Source organism: Tenrec ecaudatus, chromosome 1 (assembly GCF_050624435.1).
Source record: "Tenrec ecaudatus isolate mTenEca1 chromosome 1, mTenEca1.hap1, whole genome shotgun sequence".
Lineage (NCBI taxonomy): Eukaryota > Metazoa > Chordata > Mammalia > Afrosoricida > Tenrecidae > Tenrec > Tenrec ecaudatus.
The window spans coordinates 75,774,041-75,791,193 of record NC_134530.1 but is presented as its reverse complement, the minus strand read 5'-3'; the positions used below and the strand labels follow the sequence as shown (position 1 = coordinate 75,791,193).

Sequence of the window (17,153 nt, the reverse complement as noted above, 5' to 3'; positions counted from 1 at the left end):
TGAGGTTTGGGTGAGTTCAGTGTATAGAAGTTTCAAAGGAAGTGTTTTTCCAACTTTTACGAAGACCCATGAAGGGAAAATGTATTGGAGATGGTTTCACAATAGAGGTGGTATATGAATGTGAGAGAGAGGGAGGTAGGAGGGAATAGGAAATAATGTATGCTAGAGGAAAGAGACTGAACAGCATGGGCACCAGGTAGACTGATATGAATAGAGCTTGAGATTTGGGTATAGGAGGGGTAGCAGAAAAGGTCATGGAGAATCTTAAGTGCCACGTACTACCCAGAATCATTCAAGGTGTTTGAACAAGAAATCCAACATGAGCAGAGAGCTGTGCTTTGGTTTAGCGCTCCTGGGCCATTCTTGTTTCAGAGAGCGACACTCCCATCACCAAACTATAGTCCTGGCCCATGCTGAAAATGAGCCCTTTGGACGTAACCAGCTCCTCTTCTGTTTCACCAACAGAGGGAAGCTCATGAGAGAGAGATGGCAGAACAGTTTCGTTTGGAGCAAATTCGTAAAGAGCAAGAAGAAGAACGTGAGGTGGGCATAAGTTTTAGAAAAATTATTCAAGAGCTGTGTTGTATTTCCATTGCATTTGATATTGAAGCTGTTTGTAATTCTTGCAACTTCTTTCTACTGTTCCAAGATTTATTTAATATTGTGTGTTACTTCTGCAATATCATGCTTTGGGGCCCCATGATAGTTAATTTTATATCAACTTGGCTATAGCATTCAGCTGTTTAACCAAATAGTAATCTAGTTCTTGTGACTCAATCAAGTGAATTTAATTGATAATGTGGGTATACTTCATACAAACAGTTGAAGGCCTTAAAAACAAAATAGAGGTTTCTCGGTAAAAATGTCTGGTTCAAGACAACACTGTCGACTCCTGCTGAGTTTCCAGCCCATTGACCTGCTGTACGTATTTCAGACTAGCAGTCCCCAGAGCTGCACTATCCATTTCCTGAAAATAAGTTATGCATAGACATACATGCTTATAGTTCCATCCTGTTGTTTCTCATTCTCTGGAGAATCCTCACTGATACAGCTCCTAGACATGGGCAGTCTGTCAAGCTTTTTGGTTTGTTCTTCTGTGTTCTTTTCATGTTTATACCAGTATACTTTTTTTTACATTTTATTAGGGGCTCATACAACTCTTACCACAATCCATACATATACATACATCAATTGTATAAAGCACATCTGTACATTCTTTGCTCTAATCATTTTCAAAGCATTTGCTCTCCACTTAAGCCCTTTGAATCAGGTCCTCTTTTTTCCCCTCCCTCCCCACTCCCCCCCTCCCTCATGAGCCCTTGATAATTTGTAGATTGTTATTTTATCATATCTTGCCCTATCCGGAGTCTCCCTTCCCCCCCCCCCTTTCTCTGCCGTCCGTCTCCCAGGGAGGAGGTGACATGTGGATCCTTGTAATCAGTTCCCCCTTTCCAACCCACTCACCCTCCACTCTTTCAGTATCGCCCCTCACACCCCTGGTCCTGAAGGCATCATCCACCCTGGATTCCCTGTGCCTCCAGCTCCCATATGGACCAGTGTACAACCTCTGCCCTATCCAGTCCTGCAAGGTAGAATTCGGATCATGGTAGTTAGGGGGAGGAAGCATCCAGGATCTGGGGGAAAGCTGTGTTCTTCATCGGTACTACATCGCACCCTGACTGACCCATCTCCTCTCCTAAACCCCTCTATGAGGGGATCTCCAGTGGCCAACAAATGGGCTTTGGGTCTCCACTCTGCACTTCCCCCTTCATTCACTATGTTATATGTATATATATATATATATATATGTATGTATGTGTATATGTATTTTGCTTGATGCCTTATACTTGGTCCCTTTGGCACCTCATGATCGCACAGGCTGGTGTGCTTCTTCCATGTGGGCTTTATTGCTTCTGAGCTAGATGGCCGCTTATTCACCTTCAAGCCTTTAAGACCCCAGACACTATCTCTTTTGATAGCCAGGCACCATCAGCTTTCCTCGCCACATTTGCTTATGCACCCGTTTGTCTTCGGTGATCGTATGGAGGTGTGCAGCCAATGATATGATTTTTTGTTCTTTGATGCCTGATAACTGATCCCTTCGGGACCACATGATCACACAGACTGGTGTGTTCTTCCATGTGGACTTCGTTGCTTATGAGCTAGATGGCCGCTTGTTTCTCTTCAAGCCTTTAAGACCCCAGACACTATCTCTTTTGATAGCCGGGCACCATCAGCTTTCTTCACCACATTTACTTGTTCACCCACTTTGGCTTCAGCAGTTGTGTCAGGAGGGTGAGCATCATAGAGTTCCAATTTAATAAAAAAAGGTATTCATGCATTGAGGTAGTGCTTGAGTAGAGGCCCATATTCCTTCTGCCACCTTAATACTAAACCTGTAAGTATAGACACATAGATCTATTTCCCCATCCTCATATATATATTTGCATGTACATGGCTTTGTCTAAACCTCTATAAATGGCCTTTGACTCCTAGCTCTTTCCTCCATCTCCCTTCACTTTCCTCCTGCCCTACTACCATGCTCCGTCCCCACCTGGGTTACAGCTATACCTCTTCTTTACAAAACCTTACCCTTGATCATTCTCTACCAGGCCTGCCACTCCCCCCACACTACCATTTTGGGTCCCATTTTGTTCCCTTGTCCCTGTGTTTGTTAACACCACTTCCTTACCCTCCCCCCACTTCCCCCTATCCCAAGTCCTCCCGGAACTGTCGGTCCCGTTGTTTTTTCTTCCAGATAGTTTATCCAGCCTGTCTTATTTAGACAGACCTGTGGAGACAATAACATGCACGAAAACAAGACAGAGGAAAACAAAGCAACAGTATACAACCAGACAACAACAAACTACTGACAAAAAACAAAACACATCAAGAAAGAAAAGCTTGTAGTTAGTTCAAGGACCATTTGTTGGCCCTTAGGAGTGTTTTTCAGTCCAGTCTGTCAGGGCACCACGCCCTGGCCCCAAAGTCCACTTTCAACATTCCCTGGGGATCTTGCCACTCCATTCCCTTGCTGTTCCGCTGCACTCCCTCGGTGCTTTGCCTCGGTGTGGGGGATCAGGTCAGGTGCAATTCCCACACTGTGTCTCCGCTGCTGTCCCCTGTATCGCCCTTGGTCACTGAGGGGCATAATGTCTCATAATGGGGCCAGCCATGTTGTTCTCTCTGTAGACTGGCTGCTCTAATCAGGAACTTCCTCCTCACAGCCTGGTGGGCCAGGCTGTGCTCCACTCTCTCCTCTCCCTTCATCTGCTCCCGTATGCTCTGATCAGATATGTCCATCTCCCGGAGCTGCAGAATCAATGTCGTCCTTTGAAACAAATTCTTCTCAGGGCAGGGGCAGGAATCCACTTGATTTTTGGTGTTTGGGGCCAGCCTCCCAGACTTCTCCACTGGTTCCCTACTCCACGCAGGAATGTTGCATTCACCCTTGCAGCACTGTGTTGAAGTCTGGTCCCACTTTCCCTGTGGAGATATAAACAATACCCTCCCCTTGGGTGGATTAGTGCCCCATGCCCCCACTTCTCTTTTCTTCCTTATATTCATCCTTTTGTTTTCCTTTCCCCACCTCCTCCACTGTTGTCTACCATGTGCATCCCTGGTTTTGATCTGATCTCTGCCATACTACACGGTCTTCACCCCCAAAATGTTTGTATACAGTAGCTTTTTCCCCTATGCCACTTTTGCATTTTTTTTTTAATACTTACCTCAGCGGGCTCATGTTGTACTTGACCTTTTGTGACTGACTTACTTCGCTTAGCATGATTTCCTCCAGTTCTTCCCATGCTGCTATGTGCCTCATACGTTCATCACTGCTTTTTAGTGATGCGTAGTACTCCATTGTATGTATATACCACAGTTTTTTAATCCAATCATCAGTTGATGGAAATTTGGGTTGCTTCCAACTCCTTGCAATTGTGAACTGTGCCGAAATGGACATTGGAGCACAGATGTCTGGCCTTGGTTTGTTTCTTGCCTCTTCTGGGTATATGCCCAGTAAGGGGATTGCTGGGTAACTCTATTTCCATCTGTTTTAGGTATCGCCAGATTGATTTCCATAGTGGCTGTACGTACTTACAGGCCCACCAGCGGTGGATAAGAGTTCCTGTCTCCCCACAGCCCCTCCAACACTTGTTGCTTTCTGATTTTTTGAATTGGGCTTCCTTTTTGGTGTCAGGTGGTACCTCATTGTTGTTTTAATTTGCATTTCTCTTATGGCTAAAAATCGGGAACATTTTCTCATATGTTTGTTGGCCATTCGGATTTCTGCCCCTGTGAAACTTCTGTTCAAGTCCTTTGCCCACCTCTCAAGTGGGCTATTAGTTTTTTTCTTTTTGGAAGCTAGCAGAGTTTTGTAGATTTTAGTAACAAGACCTTTGTCTGATGTGTCATTGCTAAAGATGTTTTCCCAATCTGTGGAATCTCTTATTACTCTCTTGGTGAATTCTTTAGATGTACACAAGTGTTTTATCTTCAGTATATCCCATTTGTCAATTTATGCCTCCCTGTGTGTGTCCCTCCCTATTTCTGATAGCCTGCGTATTCCCTGCGCCAAAGTTCTCAAGTTGGTCCCAATTCCCTCATTGATGGCCCTAATAGTTTGGGGTTTAACTTCAAGGTCTGTGATCCACCTTGAGTTTATTCTTGTGCATGGAGTGAGATCAGGGTCTTGCTTCATTTTTTTGCATGTTGATATCTGTTTTTTCCAGCACCACTTGTTAAAAGAGGCCATCTGCTTCCCATTTGATATTTTGGGGGCCCTTATCAAAGATCAGCTGTCTGTATGCTGATGCTTTTATTTCTGGGTTTTCAGTTGTTTTCCATTGGTCTGAGTATCTGTCATTGTACCAATACCATGCAGTTTTGAGAACTGTGGCTATATAGTATGTGTCAAAGTCAGGTAAAGCAAGCCCTCCCACGGTGTCCTTCTTCTTGAGGAGTTCTCTGCTAATTCTGGGCTTCTTCCCTCTCCATATGAAGTTGGTAATCAGTTTTGCCATTTCTTTGGAGAAAGATGATGGTAATTGTATCGGGATAGCATTAAATTTATGTAGTGCTTTTTGGCAGAACTGACATCTTAACTATATTAAATCTTCCAATCCAAGAGCATGGGATATTCTTCCATTTGTTGAGGTCGCTCTTGGTTTCTTGTAATAGTGTTCTATAGTTTTCCCTGTATAGATCTTTTGTTTTTTCAGTAAGGTATATCCGTAGATATTTCAGTTTGTGTTTGGCTATTGTGAAGGGTACCACCTTTTTGATCTCTTCTTCTGTGGTCTTATGTGTATAACAGTCCGATGGACTTCTGTTTGTTGATCTTGTATCCTGTCACTCTGCCAAACTCCTCTATTGCTTCCAGTACTCCCCTTGTGGAACTTTTGGGATTTTCCATATATAAAATCATATCATCTGCAAACAACGATAATTTCACCTCTTCCTTCCATAGACGAATACCTTTGATGTCACTTCTTTGCCTTATGCTGTTAGCTAAAACATCCAGCATGATATTAAATAGGAGTGGGGACAAGGGGCATCCTTGTCTGCTCCCCTTTTTCACTGGGATTGTGTTAGTCTTTTCTCCATTGACTATGACTTTGGCTGTTGGTTTTTCATATATAGCTTGTATTGTCTTGAGGAACTTTCCTTACATTCCTATCTTCGCAAGTGTCTCAAACAGGAATTGGTGTTGGATGTTGTCGAATGCTTTTTCTGCATCTATTGATATTATTATGTGATTCTTATATTTTTTCATGTCAATGTGACGAATAATACTAATGGTATTTCGTATGTTGAACCATCCCTGCATCCCTGGCATGAATCCCACTTGGTCATGGTGAATTATTTGTTTTATATACTTTTGTATTCTGTTGGCTAGTATTTTGTTAAGGATTTTTTCATCAATGTTCATTAGGGATATTGGTCTGTAGTTCTAGATTCTTGTGGGATCCTTGACCGGTTTGGGTATTAGAGTTATACTAGCTTCATAGAAGGAGTTCGGGAGTTTGCCATCTTTTTCTATGTTCTGGAAAAGTTTGTGTAGGATTGGTATTAGTTCTTCCCTGAATGCTTGTTAGAATTCTCCAGTGTAGCCATCTGATCCAGGGAATATTTTTGTTGGTAATCCCTTGATAACCTTTTCTATTTCTTCTATTGCTATGGGTCTGTTGAGATTCTTGATGTCCACTGAGGATAGTCTAGGGAGGGATTGTTTTTCCAGGAATTTGTCCATGTCTTCCAAATTGTTGAATTCTTTGGAGTACAATCCTTCATAGTACTGTGTAACTATCCTTTTGATTTCATTAGGGTCTGTTGTAATGACCCCTCTTTCATCCCTTATTCTTGCTATTGAGATTTGTTCCCTCCTTTCTTTGGTTAGGTTTGCCAATGGTCTATCGATCCTGTTTATCCTTTCAAAGAACCAGCTTTTCGCGATATTAATTTTTTCCATAGTTTTCTCATTTTCCCTCTCCTGGATCTCTGCCCTGATTTTTATAATTTATTTTCTTTTGCTGTTAGTATGATTGTCCTGCTGACTCTGCTCTAGTTGTTGTAAATTTTGTGTCAGCGTATCAATCATGAGTCTCTCCTCATTTCTTAGGTGTGCATGTATTGCTATGAAAATTCCTCTGCTGACTGCCTTTGCTGTGTCCCATAAGTTTTGGTACGTCGTGTGCTCATTTTCGTTGGTTTCTAGAAATTTCCTGATTTCATCTCTGATCTGCACCAGTATGCACTCCTTTTGAAGTAGAGAGTTATTCATCCTCCAATTACTTGCTCTTATTTTCTTTGTCTTCCTTTTGTTGATTTCCAGTCTTATGGCACAGTGGTCAGAGAGAGAGGTCTGTATTATTTCAATGTGCTTAAATATATGTAGATTTGCCTTATTCCCCAGCATGTGGTCTATCTTCGAATATGTGCCTTGGGGACTTGAAAAGAATGTGAAATTTTTTATATTTGGATGAAAAGCTCTGTAAATATCTATCAGGTCATATTGTCTAATTGTGGAGTTTAGCTCTCTAGTCTCCTTGTTGAGTTTCTTTCCCTGTGATCTATCTTTCTTAGTGAGAGGTGTGTTGAAGTCACCCACTATAATTGTCGAGTCTGTGATTTCTTTCTTAATCCTTTGGAGTGTTTGGTTGACGTATTGAGCTGGTCTCTCATTCGGGGAATATATGTTTACAATGCTTAGTGGTTCATTGTCTATGATTCCCTTGAGTATTATATAGTGTCCCTCCTTGTCTGTTTTTATGGTTTGCACTTTGAGGTCAATTTTATCCGAGATAAGGATTGCAACCCCTGCTTTTTTTGTATTGCTGTTGGTTTAGTAGGTCCTTCTCCAGCCTTTGATTCTCAGCCTATTTTTGTCTGTAGCCTTGAGATGTGTCTCCTGTAGGCAACAAATTGATGGGTTGTGTTTCTAAGCCATTCTGCTAGTCTCAGTCTTTTAATGCCTGAGTTCAGATCATTGATATTCAGGGTTATTATCTCCATCTGCGGACTCTGTGATGTCATTTTATACCTTTTGTGTTGGGAGTTTTCCTACTTTCCTTTCTCATTAGTGTGTGTTTTGTGTGTGGATCATTTTTGACTTCTTTCCATCCTTAAGCCATTGCTATCTTGGGGTCTGTTTTCTCTGTTGTCCTCTGGGTGAGGTTGTTCTATGTGATGGTCTCTTATTTATGCTTGGTGAGTGTTGTTCTTCTGCTCATACTGAGTCGGCGAGGATCTTTTGTAAGACTGGGTTTGTTGTAACGTATTTTTTGAGTTTTTCCTTGTCTGGGAAGATTTTTACTTCTCCGTCGATCTTGATCGATAATTTGACTGGGTAGAGTATTCTTGGATTTGCGTTGTTTTCCTTCAATTTTGGAATGTTACTCCACTCTCTCCTTTTTTTCATAGTTTCTGCTGATAGGTCTGAGCATATTCTTATGTGGAAACCTCTATATGTGATTGCTTGTTTTTCCCTAGCTGCTGTCATGATTTTCTCCTTTTCCTCAAAGTTGGATAGTTTAACTATTATGTGCCTTGGTGATTTCCTCTTGGGGTCCCGTCGTGCTGGTGTTCTTTCAGCCTCCTGGATGGTTGCCTGGTTTTCATTCATTAGGCTGGGGAAGTTTTCCTCCCAAGAATTCTTTCGCTATTGTTGCAGATGACTTCTTTGTTGTGTCTTCTTCCGGTAGGCCAATAATTCTGATGTTGTTCCTTTTCATAGCATCAGACATAGCTCTTAGGTTTTCTTCGGCTTCTCTGATGCTCTTATTAGATTTTTGTTCACGTTTACTAAAGTCTACTAGGCTGTCCTCCAAGACACTGATGCGGTTCTCTGATTCTTCCAATCGATCCTCAAGGACCGTGATTCTGCTATTGTTTTTCATTATCTCCTCGCTAGACTCCTGTATCGTTTCATCCTTTTTCTGTATGGTTTCCCTCATATCCTGCATGGCTCCAAGCAGCATTCTGAGAATTTCTTTGTGTGGCATCTCAATGTCTGCTTCTTCTATGTATGTTGTTATGTTCAGGACATCTTCTGCCTTTGCCTTTTGTTTCTCCTGTTTTTTCGTTGAGATCATTGGGACTGATGGCTGTTTGCGTTGAGTTGTTTTAGAGGGACCAGGTGCCATTTTCTAGTCTCTCTTTGGAAGACCTATAGGAATGACGTATAGGAATGCTTCTTCTAACTGCCTACAACTGATTTTACTGTGGGATTAACCTACCACTTTATCTTCCTGTGGCTTCCCTATCAGGGGAGTACCCCAGATTGCAGGTCTGCTGCCTGACCCAGTGTTGCAGCAGCTGTGCTGAAGTTTCTGCTATTGGTTTGAATGTTGATAAGTGTTGGCTGAGCTGCCCTATGTCCCCAGGTACACAGGCAGGAACTCCCTGGTGAGAAGTCGGGGGAGTATCCCCTGGAGAGAAAGCAGGCCTTTCCCTAGCCTTGGGCTATCTATGCAGGGTGGAGCTCACCTAGCTGGGTGTGTCCCAGGTGCAAATGCCCTAGGGCAATGGGAGTGCCCCCTGAGTCTGCAATGGAGTGTGAGAGAGCAGGGTAGGAATAAGGAGGAGGAAAAAAATTAAAAAGTAAGACTAGACTGTGCAGGGGTATAGGAGAGTGAGGGAAGCAAAAGGAACGATGTAGCTGAGTCCCCACTCCCTGCCTGTGGAGCTGCAAGGGCTTTTTCCCTCCCCCAAGCCCCAGCGGCGGGAACAATCCTGCCACAGGGATGGAATGAGTCCATCAGGGTGCAATAAAGCATCGATGAAACACAATATTCCTCTGATTCCTTGAGAGGTGGCAGGGTGGGAGAGAAAGGGGAAAAGGGAGGAACCGATAACAATGATGGACACATAACCATATACCCCACATCAGGGAGGCAGAACAACAGAAAACATGGGGGAAGGGAGATGTAAGATATGAAAATAGTAATAATTTATAATTTATCGAGGGGTTATATTTATCGAGGGAAAAAACAGGAGCTGAAACGAAGGGTTCAATAGAAAGTAAATGTGTAGAAAAGAATGAAGGCAGCATATCCACATGCCTGATACAATCGAACTACGGATTGTAACAAGAGTTGAAAGAGTCTCCAATGAAATGATTTTTCAATAAAAAATAATGAGTACAAGAAAGGAAACATTGTTCTAAACTTGATTGTAGTGACGATTGTACTCTTTAATATGTTCAAACTATTGAACTGTATGATATGTGAATTGTATGTCAATAAAATGCTATTTTTACATAAAAAAGAATTGCAGTACGAAATGTAAAAGTTGTTAGAGATTTGCAAAGAAACAAAGAGAAGAGATATCACTGACACCCTTTTTAGGACTTTTCGAACTTTTTCTAGGCATGGAGCTAATGGCAAGATTTATGTATAAGAAGCCATTTAAGCAGTAGAAAGTTCTGGAGGGCACTAACTTGGGCCAAGCTAAACCCCCGTCGCTCATCATTCTTGATCAAATGCTTTCACGATCATTTTTTTCACTCATTTAACAGGTTTGGGTTGTTGTTTTTTTGTTTGTTTTTTTTTTTGACAAAGCACTGTCTTGAGCATTGCAAGGAAAACACAGGATATAAAAATGTTTCTGTCTGAAAGAAGATACAACATGAATACAAGTAACAGGAGATCAAAGAAGAATGTGCTAAATGACATATGAGAAGTAAAAGCATAATACTTAAAGAGTTCCGAAGGAAAATAAAACTTTACAGCTTTGAGAATGAAGCAACTCTATGGAAGAAATGGTATTTGAGCCAAGACTTAAAAGATGGATAACATTTCAGTATTTGAAAATCAGAGTTTATTCATGTTCAAACACTTACTGAGTGCTTATCTTTTTAGATATCTCAAGAAATACAATCATAAAGCGTAAAATATTTTCATATGGTATCTCTTAATATAGTTTAAATCATATACTATTGGTTGCTAAATGTCAAGGGTCCCCATATTAACTACATATGATCTAGATCCAGACCATATATGATTTGCCTAATTTACTGTGGGGTAAAATTTTCTCTCTTCCAAATATAAACAATAGCCTGTCTTCTCATAAAGACCCCATAAATGCCCTTTATCATAACTTACCATATATGGCCCAGTTGTAGATGTGAGAGAATTCAGGTGAGGAGGTTTATTAAAACATTACTTTAGTAAATGCTATCAATCCTGGAACCACTTGGGTGGGGGGCGGTTGATGTCTTAAATACAGCTTGAGCTACTTCCCTCCATGCCACCAGGTCTTGACTACATGCTTTAGTTTACTGTAAATTCTTTTCTTGGTATTTCATTCAATATTTTACCCTTTCTCTTCAGTGTTTCAATTTGAAAATTACCTTTTGTGTTTGATCATTCTTTTGTGTGGAGTGCATGTTGCTATAATTCTGAAAGCTTTTTTTAAATTTAGGACTATTTATTGAGAAAAATTAATCATTTTATTGGGGGCTCATGCAACTCTTATCACAATTCATACATACATCAATTGTAAAAAGCACATTTGTACATTCATTAACCTCATTATTCTCATGACATTTGCTCTCCACATAAGCCCCTGGCATCAGCTTCTCATTTTTCCCCCTCCCTCTCCGCTCTCGTCTCCCTCATGAACCCTTGATAATTTATAAATTATTATTTTGTCATATCTTACATTGTCCGACATCTCCCTTTACCCACTTTTCTGTTGTCCGTCCCCCAGGGAGGAGGTTATATGTAGATCCCTGTAATTGGTTCCCCCATTCTACCTCACCCTTCTTCCACCCTCCCAGGTTCACCCCGGGTCCTGAAGGGATCATCTGTCCTGGATTCCCTGTGTTTCCAGTTCCTATCTGTACAGTGTACATCCTCTGGTCTAGCCAGACTTGTAAGATAAAACTGGGATTGTGATGGGGGGGAAATATTTAGAAACTAGAGGAAGTTGTATGTTTCATCATTGCTACACTGCACCCTGACAGGCTCATCTCCTCCCCACGACCTTCTGTAAGGGGATGTCCAGTTGCCTACAGATGGGCCCTGGGTCCCCACTCCGCACTCCCCCTCATTCACAATGATATGATTTTTTGTTCTATGATGCCTAATACCTCTTTCCGTCGACACCTCGTGATTGCACAGGCTGGTGTGCTTCTTCCATGTGGGCTTTGTTGCTTCTGAGCTATATGGTCGCTTGTTAGCCTTTAAGACCCCAGACACTATATCTTTTGATAATTAGGCACTATCAGCTTTCTTCACCACATTTGCTTATGCATACATTTGTCTTCAGCAATCATATCGGGAAGGTGAGCACACGATGATATGATTATTTGTTCTTTGATGCCTGATAACTCATCCCTTCGGCACCTCGTAATCAGATGGGCTGGTGTGCTTCTTCCGTGTGGGCTTTGTTGCTTCTGAGCTAGATGGCCGCTTGTTTACCTTCAAGTTTTTAAGACCTTAGATGCTATATCTTTTATTAGCCGGGATGCATTAGGATAGACTGTTTCAGGTGAGCTTGCAGACTAAAACCAAAACAGACTAAAAAGAAAGACCTGTTTCCAAAAATTAGCCAGTCAAAACCCTGTGGATCTCAACAGAATGTTGCCTAATAAAATCTGGAATATAAGTACTCCATGTTGGGAGGCACTCCACGTAAGACAAGGAAAGAGCTGCCTTCTCAACATAGTCTACCTTACTGATGTAGATGGAGGAAAACTTTTAGGACCTTCATTTTCTGATATGGTTACAGCTAAAAAAAAATAAATAACCGTAGTCAAAAGTTATTAGCAAACAGGTAAACATGAAATATATGAAGTAAAAATCAAGGAAAATTAGAAATTATGAAAAATTAAATGGAATGGTTGAAGACTGATCTCCATGGGCATTTTGTTGTTATTGGGTGCTGTTCCGTCTTGACTCATGGCAAGCCTGTGTACAACAGAACAGAGCATTTCCAGGTCCTGGAATTATGCCATCCTCATAATTGTTATGCTAGGGTATTAGCAAGCATAAATAGCTTGATATTGACTATTTTTAGTTTTAGTAATCATTGACTTGGTTTTCAAATTGATAGCAGTGAGCTATACTGGGAATGATAAATTTAAGAGGAATGGCTTTGCATTCATTATCAAAAGGAATATTTTGAAATTATCCTGAAATATGCTGTCAATAAAAGATTAATATTCATATGCCTACAAGGAAGAATACATCGTAAATATTTTTCAAATGAATACCTAAGATAAATTGAAGGTTTTATGACCTGTTGTCATTTGAAATTGATCAGATTCAATCAGGATGCATTGATAATTAGTAGTCATTGGAATGTAAAAGTTGGGGATAAAAAAGATCAATAGTTGGAAATGATGGCCTTAGGAAATTGTGGACACTATCAGATATCACACAATATAATTCTATAAATCAAATGAATTTTTCATCAGATAATACTCTTTGCGGTAGCGTAGTTAACTATAAACATACACCTTACCAGATCTACTACTTAAATATCAAGTTGACTACCTCTGTGGAAAGAGACAATGGAGAAACTCAGTATCAGTCATAACAAAGATAGGGACCAACAACTGAGCAGATCATCAGTTGCTTGTTTGCATGTCAAGTTGAAGTTAAAATTCAAGCAATACCATAAGGGCCAAAGTACTTCCTACCTTTATTAAGAGACCATGTGAAGAATAGATTGGATGTACTGAACATTAATGAGCAAAAACCATAAAAATGATGTGATGGCATTCAGGTCAGCAGAACAGAAGGCAGGAAAAGATCATTAAAAAGACAGGGAAGAGGGGGAAAGAAAACAAAATGGATATCAGGGGAGGCTCTGAAACTTGCTTTTCAATGCCAAATGGTTAAAGTGAATAGAAGAAATGATGAAGTAAAAATACTGAACAGATTTTACAGGGTGACTCAGAGAGAGTATTATGATGAAATGTGCAGAAACTTGGAGTTTGAAAACAAAAGGGAAGAATGATAAAGGAGTGGATTCATTAAAACAAAATAACTAAAAGATGCTATATAGAACCAACTCCCATTCACTACCATCGAGTCTATGCTGACTCGCAGCAGCCCTAGAGGACAGAGTAGAACTGCTCCTCTGAGTTTCTGAGACAGCAAATCTTCCCAAGAGCAAACAGCTTCATCTTTGTCCTGCCGAGTAGCTGTTGGGATTGCATTGCTAATCTTGGGGTTAAAGGCTCAGGGCTTAATCTATTGTGCTACCAGGACTCCTTATATGTCATAAAAGTCACTAAAATAGATATCCGCTCCAACGCCTGGCAATTATATCTATAACAGAACAATATGTTGCCCAGACCTGATTCATCTTCACTAACTTTGGTGTGTACACGATCATCTGTACATAAGTGTTCCTATGTGGCTTTAGTTATAGTTACTAATTATCTTCAACTGGAGAAGGGATAATCAAGTTGTAGTATACTGATAAATTTTAAACTTCTGGAGGAGTTCTTGTAGAACTTGACAAACTGACTTGAAATCTTACATAAAAAGGGAGTAAAACTGGAATAACCAACAATTTTGCTAAATAACAATAAAGTTGGAAGGCTCACACTACCAGAGTTCGAGACTTACTATAATCCAGACAGTGCAGTACTGGAAAAAGGAAAGACCCACACATAGATGGTCAGTTCATGATTGACAGTGATACAAAAGCAATTCAGTGGAGTAAGGAATATTTTCAACAAATGGTGCTACAACCTTTATATCCATTTTTTAAAAGTCTTTAATCTGTATTTCACATCATATGCAAAATTTCACCCAAAATGAAACTAAATGTAAGATCTAAAACCTCCAAAAGCATGAACTTGGGCAGGCAATGATTTCTTAGCTCTGACACCAAGAGTAAAATTCATAAAAGAGCAAGTACCTAAATAGAATCAAAATTTAAAGCATTATCAAACTTTAAAATTGCTGATCTTCAAAAGACACTGTTAATAAATTGAAAAGATAAGATTCAGACTGGGAGAAAATCATAGGGCTCATGTCCAGAATCCATAATGTCCACTGCCATGGACTCGATTCTGACTCTTAACTCTAAAGGAGAGAGTAGGACTGCTCCATCAGATTTCTAAGACTACACATCTTCACTAGCGTGAACAGCCTCATCTTTGTTCCTCAACGTGGCGGGCAACCAATCAGTGCTTTACCCACTGAGCTCTCAATACCCAATATGAAAATAAATAACCTAAGGTAAAAGATGGACAAAACATCTAAACAGATGCTTCACCAGAGAAGTTAAGCAAAGGACAAATAAGCACATGACACGATGTTCTCTGTTACTGGTTATTAGGAAAATACCATGTAAAAATTATAATAGACACCCTTAAAAGTAAAACTGACAATTTCAAGTACAAGCCAGGCTTAAGGAGCAACTAGACTGCTTATATATTAATGATGAGAAAGCAAAATAACACCCAGAGTAGTAATTTGGAGAATAACATGGTATTTTCTTATGAAAATAGATAAATGCTTAATGTATGGTCTTTCAGTCACATCTCTAGGTATTACACAAGTGGAATAAAAATATATGTTCACAAGTACTCCCTCAATGTAATAACACTTTGTTGTATTAAACTGGCATTCCATGATGCTCACCTTTCTAACATGATGGCTGAAGACCAATCTGTGCCTGAGCAAATATGGTTTAAAAAAGCTGATGGTGCCTGGCTATCAAAAGATATAGAGTCTGGGGTCTTAAAGGCTTGAAGATAAACAAGCAACCATCTAGCTCAGAAGCAACAAAGTCTACATGGAAGAAGCACACCAGCCTGTGTGATAACAGGGTGTCATTGGGATCACATATCAGGCATCTTAAGACCCTGGGTGAAGTGTAGCAACGATGAAACATACAACTTTCCTCTAGTTCTTACATGCTTCATCCCACCCCACCATCATGATCTGAATTCTACCTTACAAATCTGGCTAGACCAGAGGATGTACACTGGTACAGATAGGAACTGGAAACACAGGGAATCCAGGACCAATGATCCCTTCAGGACCAGTGGTGAGAGTAGCGATTCCGGGAGGGTGGAGGGAAGGTGGGGTAGAAAGGGGGAACGGATCAAAGGATCTACATATAACCCCCTCACTGGGGGCAGGCAACTGAAAAGTGGGTGAGGGGAAATATGGGACAGTGTAAGAAATGACAAAATAATAATTTATAAATTATCAAGGGTTCATGGTGGGGCTGGGGCTGGAGGCGGACATAAAATGAGCTTATACCAAGGGCTCAGGTAGAAAGAAAATATTTTGAGAATGAGGATGGCAACAAATGTGCTGGACACAATAGATATATGTGTGGATGGTGATAAGAGTTGTACGAGCCCCCAATAAAATGATTTTTAAAAAATATATTCACACAAAAATCTATACACAAATGGTGATAGTGTATTTATTTATAGTTAAGTGTCCCTCTGGAGAAGGGAGACATACCTGTACAATGGAATACCATTCAGCAGTACAAAAAAATTACTGATACAATCAACTGTATGCATGAATCTCAAATGCATTATGCTAACTGAAGAAGCTATTCACATGACACTTATGATTATATATTTGTAACATTCTGGAAAAGGCAAAACTACAGTAGAATCAGAGGTTACCAGAAGCCCAGAGATAAATACTAGGGAAGTTGTATGATGATAGAACGCTTCTAAATCTTGATTGGTCAGGACGGTTGTGCAGTTTTATAAAATAGGTATTCTAAACTATGTCTATGACTGTTTATAAAGCAGACATAATCGTTTTAACCTGGAAAGTCATTGAACAACCCCTGCAGGGCCATGTAAGAGCTAACCACACCATGCTCTCTCGGGCTTCAGCCTTTCCCTTTTGCTCATTCTACTGTAGCCACTGATGGCATTGCTGCGTCCTTCAGGCTGGCCAGACACAAGAACCTTTGCATTGCCTACGTATTTGTGCCATATGTATGTGTCTATATGGACTTCTCTCTTCTTTAGTGTATGTTTACTGAAGTCTACCTGATCACCCTCCTTTCTACTAACACCTTCTACTTTCCACTATAGTGAAAAACTCTTTCCCTATGTCTGTGTTTCTTTTTCCACCCTACTAAAACATAGGCTCATATAGGAAGAAATGTTCATCTGTTTTATTCATTGCTATTTTCTATCATTATTATAACACCTAGAGAAAAAATGTCAGTAAAAATTAATGTTAGCTTTAGCCTGTTTACCACATTGCTTCAGCCATCTGTAAACTGGCTCTGGCGTGTACTCGTGAAAGCTCAAGGATAATGTAGTTATGCTTGGATTTATGTATAAATTATAAATGTGTGTATGCTAAACTAGTTTTTTTATTCTACTCAGAAGACTGAATGTCCTTTACAAGAGAATTTGTTTTCTGTTTCATTTAGAAAATGTTATTGTAGTGTTGTTATTATTAGGTGACTTCGGGTTGGTTCCAATCTGAGACCCCATGTACAACAAAAGAAAACACCCATTCTGCCCCATCCTGGGCCATGCTCAATTTTTGTAGTATTTGAGCCCACTGGTGCAGCCACTCTATCATTTTATCTTATGGAAATCCTTCTTCTTTTTCACTACCCCTCTACTTTATCAAGCAATGTCTTTTCGAGGGACCGATTTCTCCTAATAACATGTCCAAAGTGTGCAAGATTATGTCTCA

The 17,153-nt window shown here is 40.3% G+C and overlaps 1 protein-coding gene across 1 annotated transcript in view; it reads left to right on the top strand.

The window, feature by feature from the left end:
* The window catches only part of FAF1 (Fas associated factor 1), a 504,460-nt gene that overhangs the window by 434,705 nt on the left and 52,602 nt on the right, over positions 1 to 17,153 (top strand). Inside the window, exon 17 of the mRNA XM_075555846.1 lies at positions 466 to 543. Coding sequence (XP_075411961.1) covers positions 466 to 543 — 78 coding nt within the window. The remainder of the gene's footprint in view (positions 1 to 465; positions 544 to 17,153) is intronic.